Source organism: Bidens hawaiensis, unplaced genomic scaffold, assembly GCF_021521415.1.
Source record: "Bidens hawaiensis isolate Kalapana, Puna unplaced genomic scaffold, B.hawaiensis_p1.1 tig00046313_1, whole genome shotgun sequence".
Classification (NCBI taxonomy): domain Eukaryota; kingdom Viridiplantae; phylum Streptophyta; class Magnoliopsida; order Asterales; family Asteraceae; genus Bidens; species Bidens hawaiensis.
In genome coordinates, this window is record NW_027505981.1 from 42,470 (window position 1) to 53,448 (window position 10,979).

The 10,979-nt window shown below is 34.5% G+C and overlaps 1 protein-coding gene across 1 annotated transcript; it reads left to right on the forward strand.

Annotated features, from left to right (window-relative positions):
* Positions 1-5,063: 5,063 nt before the first annotated feature.
* On the forward strand, positions 5,064-6,846 carry LOC143616240 (uncharacterized). Its single transcript, XM_077089125.1, has 5 exons — positions 5,064-5,334; positions 5,470-5,772; positions 5,860-5,948; positions 6,036-6,311; positions 6,418-6,846. The coding sequence occupies exons 1-5, from the start codon at positions 5,064-5,066 to the stop codon at positions 6,844-6,846; spliced, it is 1,368 nt and encodes a 455-aa protein (XP_076945240.1).
* The last annotated feature ends 4,133 nt before the right edge of the window (positions 6,847-10,979 follow it).

The following is a 10,979-nucleotide window of genomic DNA, read 5'->3' on the forward strand; positions in this document are numbered from 1 at the left end:
TGTTCAATGTAAATTCGTTCTAATAATCATCTTGTTTACCATGAGTGAAAGTTTTCAATGATAATTACTCTTTCATTGAACGATTAATGAATAAAAGCCCGTACATCCAAGGTAACCCAATGGCCCGCTTGTTATCACCGATAGCACCAGCTAGCCCAAGTCCATCAACTCTTATTTCGGGGAAAACCCGTCGCCTGAAGGGTCCACTACGATAAAGCCCAGTTGGAAACAGATACGAACTTAAGGCATTGCGGCCTCTAACCTAAAGCTTCACTTTTCCTGCAATGCCAACTGAGCTTCATTGGCTCAAAGATAATTACTAGTTATTTAGAAACGTAATCACAAAGAATGCTACAAAGATGGTTAAGTGGGTAAACAGATGAAAAGTAAAATCTGGAGTTAGTAACCAGGGTGTCAACCACTAAAGGCGATTAGATGAGTGCTACAAATGACTAAAACATTATATAAGTGGCAACTTACACTAAAACATACACTAGACAAATTGCCATCAAATACTTAAAAAAGGAAACAAGGAAGAAAAAAACATACACCAGACACCTATGAACTCTTGATTGCTACATGCTTGTCACCAACATAAAGAAAGAAAAAAACAAAGCAAACAAAACTACTGCTTTGAGTGACGACGTGAAAGTTAACAAAACATAGGGTTAATAAAATTTTTTCACGAGTTACAACGCCTCACTTTTGAATAAAATTTATATTAAAAACAGGCATAAATATATAAGGAAAACAAATTCTTAGACATGTAACTAAAAATTAATTACTTTTAGTTTCTATCACGTACTTTAAAGCTATCAAAATTACAATTGAAATCAAATTGAGCTATAATGTTTAATGGAAATCCGTTCTCATAATCATCTTGTTCACCATGAGTCCATGTGAAAGTTTTCGACGATAATTACTCTTGCATTGAAAGATTAATGAATAAAAGCCTGGCCATCCAGGAATGGCAAAATACGATCTTGTACGCTTGAAATCGCAGATAGCACCTGGTAGCCCAAGTCCACCATCTCTTGTTCCAGGGAAAACCCGTCGCATGAAGGCCCACTACGATAAAGCCCAGTTTGAATCAGATACGAACTTAAGACATTACGGCCTGTAACCTAAATCTTCACTTTCCCTGCAATGCCAGCTGAGCTTCATTGGCTCAAAGATAATTTCTAGGTATTTAGAAACGTAATCACAAAGAATGCTACAAAGAAGGTTAAGTGGGTAAACAGATGAAAAGTTAAAGCTCAAGTTAGTAACCAGGGTGTCAACCACTAAAGGCTATTAGATGAGTGATACAAATGACTAAAATACTATATAAGTGGCAATTTACACAAAAACATACATCAGACAAATTGCCAGCAAATACTTAAAAAATGAAATAAGGAAGACACCTACGAACTCTTGATTGCTACATGCTTGTCACCATCATAAAGAAAGAAAAAAACAAAGCAAACAAAACTACTGCTTTGAGTTACGACGTGAACGTTAACAAAACATATTAATAAAATTTTGTCACGTGTTACGACACCTCACTGTTGAATAACATTTATATTAAAACCTAGGCATAAATATATAAGGAAAACAAATTCTTAGACATGTAACTAAAAATTAGTTACTTTTAGTTCCTAGCCACGTACTTTAAATATATCAAAATTACAATTGAAATCAAATTGAGCTATAATGTTTAATGTAAATTCGTTCTAATAATCATCTTGTTTACCCTGAGTGAAAGTTTTCGAAGATAATTACTCTTTCATTGAACGATTAATGAATAAAAGCCTGGCCATCCAAGGTAACCCAATGGCATGCTCGTGATCACAGATAGCACCTGGTAGCCCAAGTCCACCATCTCTTGTTTCATGGAAAACCCATCGCTTGAAGGGCCCACAACGATAAAGCCCAGTTGGAATCAGATACGAACTTAAGGCATTGCGGCATCTAACCTAAAGCTTCACTTTTACTGCAATGCCATCTGAGCTTCATTGGCATAAAGATAATTACTAGTTATTTAGAAGCGGAATCACAAAGAATGCTACAAAGATGGTTAAGTGGGTAAATAGATGAAATTTAAAGCTCAAATAGTAACTTGGGTGTCAACCACTAGAGGCGATTAGATGAGTGCTACAAATTACTAAAATACTATATAAGTGGCAATTTACACTAAAACATACACCAGACAAATTGCAATCAAATACTTAAAAAAGGAAACAAGGAGGACACATACGAACTCTTGATTGCTACATGCTTGTCCCCATCATAAAGAAAGAAAAAAAAAAACAAGCAAACAAAACTACTGCTTTGAGTTACGACATGAATGTTAACAAAACATAGGGTTAATAAAATTTTTTCACGTGTTACGACGCCTCACTTTTGAATAAAATTTATATTTAAACATAGGCATAAATATCTGAGGAAAACAAATATTCTTAGACATGTAACTAAAAGTTAATTACTTTTAGTTCCTATCCACGTCCCTTAAAGCTAACAAAATTACAGTTGAAATGAAATTGAGCTATAATGTTTAATGGAAATCGTTCTCATAATCATCTTGTTCACCATGAGTCCATGTGAAAGTTTTCGACGATAATTATCTTTCATTGAAAGATTAATGAATAAAAGTCCGGCCATACAGGAATGGCAAAATACGATCTCGTACGCTCGAAATCGCAGATAGCACTGGTAGCCCAAGTCCACCATCTTTTGTTCTGGGAAAACCCGTCGCATGAAGACCTACAACGATAAAGAGTAGTTGGAATCAAATACGAACTTAAGACATTGCGGCCTCTAACCTAAATCTTCACGTTTTCTGCAATGCCAGCTGAGCTTCATTGGTTCAAAGATAATTACTAGTTATTTAGAAACGTAATCACAAAGAATGCTACAAAGATGGTTAAGTGGGTAAACAGATGAAAAGTAAAATCTTGAGTTAGTAACCGGGGTGTCAACCACTAAAGGCGATTAGATCAGTGCTACAAATGACTTAAATACTATATAAGTGGCAATTTACACTAAAACATACACTAGTCAAATTGCCATCAAATACTTAAAAAAAGGAAATAAGGAAGACACCTACTATACGAACACATGATTGCTACATGCTTGTCACCATCATAAAGAAAGAAAAAAGCAAAGCAAACAAAACTGCTGCTTTGAGTTACGAAGTGAACGTTAATAAAACATAGGGTTAATAAAATTTTTCCACGTGTTACGTCGCCTCACATTTGAATAAAATTTATATTAAAACACAGGCAATATATAAGGAAAACAAATATTCTTAGACATGTAACTAAAAATTAATTACTTTTAGTTCCTATCCACATCCTTTAAAGCTATCAAAATTACAATTGAAATCAAATTGAGCTATAATGTTTAATGGAAATCTGCTCTAATAATCATCTTGTTTACCATGAATCCATGAGTGAAAGTTTTCGAAGACAATTACTCTTTCATTGAACGATTAATGAATAAAAGCCCGACCATCCAGGAATGGCAAAATACGATCTCGTACGCTCGCAATCGTAGATAGCACCTGGTAGCCCAAGTCCACCATCTCTTGTTCCGGGAAAACCCGTTGCATGAATGCCCACTACGGTAGAGAGCAGTTGGAATCAAATACCAACTTAATACATTGCGGCCCCTAACCTAAATCTTTACTTTCCCTGCAATGCCAGCTGAGCTTCATTGGCTCAAAAATAATTACTAGTTATTTAGAAACGTAATCACAAAGAATGCTACAAAGATGGTTAAGTGGATAAACAGATGAAAAGTTAAAGCTCAAGTTAGTAACCAGGGTGTCAACCACTAAAGGCGATTAGATGAGTGCTACAAATGACTTAAATACTATTTAAGTGGCAATTTACACTAAAACATACACCAAACAAATTGCCATCAAATACTTAAAAAAAGGAAATAAGGAAGATACCTACGAACTCTTCATAGCTACATGCTTGTCTCCATCATAAAGAAAGAAAAAGGCAAAGCAAACAAAACTACTTCTGTGAGTTACGACGTGAACGTTAACAAAACATAGGGTTAATAAAATTTTTTCATGTGTTACGACGCCTCACTTTTGAATAAAATTTATATTAAAACATAGGCATAAGTATATAAGGAAAACAAATATTCTTAGACATGTAACTAAAAATTAATTACTTTTAGTTCCTATCAACGTCCTTTAAAGCTATCAAAATTACAATTGAAATCAAATTGAGCTATAATCAGGGCCGGCTTTTGGGTGGTGCAACTCGGACAACCGGCCGGGCACCTACTTTTCCGGGGCACAATTTTTTTTAATATATTTTTTATATATATATAAATAAATTTTAAATATTTTTTTATAGAATAGAAATAAATATTAATCCCCTTATTAAATATTGGGCCTAATTTTTGTTTTAACATAATCCATTTGTGGTATTGGGCCCAAATTAATAATAAAAAATTATTATAACTATGAACGGATGCGGCGATTGAATTCCAAAACGAGTAGCCGGCCGATAAAGGAAGTAAAAGGCCGACAGACGGATTGACGGAGACATCGTCGAGTAGCCGACGCCCAAAATATTAAACCTAATTGACTAATTGTGACTTACTTGGTTATGAAGAAGAAGGGAAGACACGGACTCATGGGGACGGACGGCGGGAGACCCTCAGACACGGAGTGACCGGTAAGCAGCGACGGACGGATGGAGTGATAGAGGAGCCGGAGGTCTTGAAGAGTTGATGCCTTTTGAAGGTAGGTAGGTAATATCTTGATTTATATAACTATTAAGTCTATTATAGTATTATATTCATAGTTATTTAGTTATATAATATATATAATATATTGATTTCTTTAATATTTTAATATAGATTTGTCATATTATATGTATATAAGTACAAATGTACAATTGTGTATTATACTATTATATGTATAATGTATAATTGAGTATAATTAATAATTTTGCTTTGAAATATCAAATAATAGGAATATGCCTCCTAAACAATTATCGGGTGCTCAAAAGCGTAAAAAAAGAAAACGAGATGATGCAATAAAAAAGTCTTAAGCCGGTTCTATGCATAAATTTATACAAAAACGGGCAGTTGAAAAGCCTATTGAAGAGCAAGAGGTTGAAGAGAAAGAACATGCTAATGAACAAGATCATGTGGAAGTAGTACTTGAAGAGCCGGAAGAGGAAGAGCATGTTGAGGCTAATATAAATGAAGAGCATGTCAAGCATAACCATGTTGATATATTTAATCCAAGAAGGTGGGAAAGACTTAATTCTGATGAGATTAAACTTTTGGTTGAGAAAGGTCTTAAAAGAGACAATAATATAGTAAATGGTCTGTATGATAAGCATAAAAGAAGAGTTTCATCAGCTTTATATACAAGAACTTGATCAAATTTGGAGAAATGCGATCGCCCATGGCTAGTATATTCGATAGAGGTCGACAAGATATTTTGTTTTTGTTGTAAAGTGTTTAGAAAAGGGCTCCCAAACGGTAATTTGGATGGGGAAGGTTACAATAATTGGCACCATGCTTCCACTAGTGTCAAAAATCACGAAGTTTCCTTGGATCATCTCACAAATATGAATAGTTGGTTTGAAATACGTAAAAGATTAAAGTTGAACGAAACAATTGATAAAACTCAGTACGAGCAATTTAAGAAAGAAAGAGACTATTGGATACAAGTCCTTTTAAGAATCGTTGCATTAGTCAAGTTTCTTGCTAAAAATAATTTAGCATTTCGTGGTACAAAAGAAAAGCTCTATCAAAAAGGTAATGGTAAATTGTTTATTTATTTATTTTTTTACCACAGTCACATTGTAACTAATTATACTTCTTATTTGAATTTATTTTTAATAGGTAATGGAAATTTTTTGGGTCTTGTTGAAATGTTGGAAGAGTTTGACCCGGTTATTAAAGAGCATGTCCGACGGATCATAAATGATGAGGTTCATGTTCATTATCTTGGATACAACATCCAAAACGAGTTAATTTTTATGATAGCTTAAGAAATTAAAAAAGAAATCATAAAGCAGATAAAGGAAGCAAAGTATTATTCAATTATATTGGATTGCACTCCAGATTCAAGTCACCAGGAACAAATAACTATAATTGTGAGGTATTTAAAGTTCTCTTCTAATTCGGTAACTGTCGAGGAGTCCTTTTCAGGGTTTTTGGATGTTAATGATACCACGGGGAAAGGATTATTTGATATTATAGTTGAGGAGTTAAAGTCTTTTGGTTTAGAACTGGATGATATGAGTGGTCAAGGTTATGACAATGGAGCAAACATGAAAGGAAAACACCAAAGAGTGCAAACGAGATTTTTAAATGAGAATCCTAGAGCATTTTACACTCCTTGTGGTTGCCATTCTCTTAATCTTACATTATATGATATGGCTACCATTTCTATTAAAGGAAAGAGTTTTTTTTGGAAAGATACAACGTATGTATACTATCTTTGCAAATTCTAATAATCGATGGCAAATTTTGAAAGATAATGTTAAATCTTGGAGTCTGAAGTCTTTGTCTCAAACGCGTTGGGAAAGTCGTGTGGAAAGTGTTAAAGTTATTAAATTGCAACTTGCTGATGTACGAGAGGCTTTACTTGAAGTTGGAGAAAAATATGGTGATCTTGCAATTGCAGATGAAGCAACTACAATAGCAGAAAATATTGGTTTTGACTTTTTGGTATCAATTATCATGTATGAAGTGTTAGAAAAGGTGAATATAGTGAGCAAAAGGTTACAATCGAAATATATGCACCTAGAGATTGCTATTAAAGAAATAAAGAGATTGATTGACTTTTTCAAGGAATTTAGAGAAAATGGTTTTTCAAAGCAATAGATGAAGCTGAGAAGATTGCTTTTGAAATGGGCATCAACCTGATATTTGCACAAAAACATTTAATTAAAAGGAAAAAACAAAGTGATGAGTGTACAAGTAGCCAAGAAGCTTCATTTACTCCTTAAGAGAATTTTAAAGTAAATTATTTTTTATATATTATTGATCAAGCTATTACTTCTCTTGAGACAAGATTTGATCAATTCAAAAATTATGAGAAATTATTTGGATTTTTGTTTCCACAAAACTTGAGGGGAATTGAAGATGAAGATCTTAAGTTATCCTGCAATTTTCTTGAAAATGCATTAAAGTTTGAAGGAAGATCGGATATTGATGGTGAGGAGCTTTATATGGAGTTAAGCTCATTAGACACATTATATACCATGGAATTCAGTAGCCCTATTGAAGTTTTGAAGCATTTGCTGAGACCCAAGAAAATTTCCCAAATGCAAGGATTTCATATAGAATATTGTTAACTGTTCCAGTCACAGTGGCATCCGCAGAAAGAAGTTTTTCAAAGTTGAAGTTATTAAAATCTTATTTACGATCCACAATGTCCCAAGAAAGACTTAATGGATTGGTGATGATAGCCATCGAGAGCGAAATCTTAGATAGTATAAACTGTGAAGAGGTGATCAAACAGTTTGCTGTCAAGAATCCTAGGAGAGATTCACGAATTATTGGTTAGACGTTAGCTGTTATTGTATTTGAGTTTATTACTATAATTTTGCTATTTTTATTGTTATAACATTAATGTCGTTTAAAAACATCTATATATTTCGTTACTCTTTAGGGCCTAGGGCCTTTTTTTATGCTCGTCCTAGGTATTTTAATTCTCGGAGACGGCCCTGGTTTTAATGTTTAATGGAAATCCGTTCTAATAATCATCTGTTTACCATGAGTCCATGAGTGAAAGTTTTCGAAGATAATTACTCTTTCATTGAATGATTAATAAATAAAAGCCCGGCCATCCAGGAATGGCAAAATATGATCTCATACGCTCGCAATCGCAGATAGCAGCTGGTATCCCAAGTCCACCATCTCTTGTTCCGGGGAAAACCCGTCGCATTAAGGCCCACTACGATAACGCCCAGTTGGAATCAGATACAAACTTAAGACATTGCGGCCTCTAACCTAAACCTTCACTTTCCCTGCAATGCCAGCTGAGCTTCATTGGCTCAAAGATAATTACTAGTTATTTAGAAACGTAATCACAATGAATGCTAGGAAGATGGTTAAGTAGGTAAACAGATAAAAAGTTAAGGCTCAAGTCAGTAACTAGGGTGTCAACCACTAAAGGCGATTAGATGAGTGCTACAAATGACTAAAATACTATATAAGTGGCAATTTACACTAAAACATACACCAGACAAATTGCCATCAAATAATTAAAAAAAGGAAATAAGGAAGACACCTACGAACTCTTGATTGCTACATGCTTGTCACCATTATAAAGAAAGAAAAAAATTAAGCAAACAAAACAACTGCTTTGAGTTACGACGTGAACGTTAACAAAACATAGGGCTAATAAAATTTTTTCACGTGTTACGACGCCTCACTTTTGAATAAAATTGATATTAAAACATAGGCATAATTATATAAGGAAAACAAATATTCGTAGACACGTAACTAAAAATTAATTACTTTTAGCTCCCACCCACGTCCTTTAAAGCTATCAAAATTACAACTGAAATCAAATTGAGCTATAATAGTTAATGGAAATTCGTTCTAATAATCATCTTGTTTACCATGAGTCCATGAATGAAAGTTTTTGAAGGTAATTACTCTTTCATTGAACGATTAATGAATAAAAGCCCGGCCATCCAGGAATGGCAAAATACGATCTCGTACGCTCGCAATCGCAGATAGCACCTAGTAGCCTAAGTCCACCATCTCTTGTTCCGGGGAAAACCCGTCGCATGAAGGCCCACTTTACGATAAAGCCCAGTTGGAATCGGATACGAACTTAAGACATTGCAGCCTCTAACCTAAACTGTCACACCCCAACCTTAGGCGAAAATGCCGAGACGTGATCCGATTGCTCACAGCTCGAAGATACTATCATAAATATAAATGACAATATCTAATTAATTATTTACAAATATTACACACATTATCCAAATATATAAAACAATTCAAATACACAAATATATGAGTTCATATAACGATTATCTTGATTATATCCTAAGGTCTTGTCTACGTTTCCAACTTCAATCTTCAGGCAACCTGCATATGCGTAGAAAATTGAGTTTTTTGTCAACAAATATGTTGAGTGAGTTTACCACCAAGTTTTAACACCAAAATAATGTTAATATGATAAATAAGCAAAACGTAATAAATGCGGTAATGAAATCAAACCATAAGCAAATAAGTTGTCGACTAAACCATTGCCAAGCGAATCGGGCGCCGGTAAATCAACCATGAGCAAATAAATAGAATAAGACCGTTGCCAAGCGAATCGTGTGGTGATCAATAGAATGAGAACCCTATCCAATGGGATATGTCAAGCGAATCAATACAATAACACATAAGCACATAACAAGTAGATTTGATTAATCACACACAATTACACGTTTGCTATTTTTGATATGTATTTATATATAGATAAGTATATATAGTATTATATACGCATATGTCCCCAAAACGTTTATGAAAATCGGGTAAAATAGGGGAATGATAAAACTCACCTTAGACGGAAGGCAAGTGATTAATAAATTCGACAAACGAACTAATGATTTAAGCGAGTCGTCCAATACGCGCCCAACGAGATTAATGATCAGAATCTAAAACTTTGGGATATGAACTATAAATAAAAACAAACTTAATGCCGCGGGAATCAATCCAAACGGATGAGTAGAACTCTAGTTATGTTGATTTTAATGTTTAAACGAGTCGAGTCTGACCAGAATCCAAACTTCGAGTCGGGAGTTGGGTTTTGGGAAAAACCCTTAAAATTTAATTACGAGAAGAAAAGTCTTCTGGACCGAACGTTGAATCCGACCCGAAGCATGAGAAAACACAAAGTCAAACTTGTTGACTGTTTTACCCTTTATCGGGTTTTAAAGCAATTGACCAGTCAACACCCTTCAACCACCGAAATTGATTGAAGTTTATTGACTAGGGAATATGTATGAACGATTTTACAGTTTACAACTTACCCGGAAAGTGAAAGGATCAAGAGATATAACGAGTCAAAGATCAACGTATAAGCAAAGTCAAACGTCAAGGCTTGTGTCTTTAACGAATATGCAAAAACCGAAGGGTTTTAGAATGAACAGAGGTAAAGTTTACAGCAGATGAATGGGGCTTGTTTATATAAGAATAGCTAAAACGAACCAAATATGGGCTTTTTGGCCCGTTTAAACAAGTATATGCGATTTAAGGAAAGAATCAACGATTTATACATAAAGATCTGGTCTTAAGCAGAGGAAAACAATTTAGGACTTGTATTTTAGTTATAGGATGTTTACTTGGACCTTAATTCACTCAGACATGCCTAAAATAAATGATTTTATACCTTAAGCGAGTTAGAAAACGAACTAAGGCTTAAACGATCTATGCAGATCCGTTCTAATAATCATCTTGTTTACCATGAGTCCATGAGTGAAAGTTTTCGAAGATAATTACTCTTTCATTGAACGATTAATGAATAAAAACAAGGCCATCCAAGAATGGCAAAATACGATCTCGTACGCTCACAATCGCAGATAGCACCTGGTAGCCTAAGTCCACCATCTCTTGTTCCGGGGAATACCGGTCGAATGAAGGCCCACTACGATAAAGCCCAGTTGGAATCGGATACGAACTTAAGACATTGCGGCCTCTAACCTAAACCTTCACTTTCCCTGCAATGCCTACTGAGCTTCATTGTCTCAAAGATAATTACTAGCTATTTAGAAACGTAATCGCAAAGAATGCTACACAGATGGTTAAGTGGATAAACAGATGAAAAGTTAAAGCTCAAGTTAGTAACCAGGGTGTCAACCACTAAAGGCGATTATATAAGTGCTACAAATGACTAAAACACTATATAAGTGGCAATTTACACTAAAACACATACACCAGACATGTTGCCATCAAATACTTAAAAAAGGAAATAAGGAAGACACCTACGAACTCTTGATTGCTAAATGCTT

Bases quoted from the DNA above. Each gene is read 5' to 3' on its own strand.
- LOC143616240 (XM_077089125.1), top strand. From the start codon at position 5,064: ATGCATAAATTTATACAAAAACGGGCAGTTGAAAAGCCTATTGAAGAG. The intron at 5,773-5,859 runs GTAATGGTAAAT...TATTTTTAATAG, and splicing joins AGAAAAGCTCTATCAAAAAG to GTAATGGAAATTTTTTGGGT. The intron at 5,949-6,035 runs GTTCATGTTCAT...ATCATAAAGCAG, and splicing joins GACGGATCATAAATGATGAG to ATAAAGGAAGCAAAGTATTA.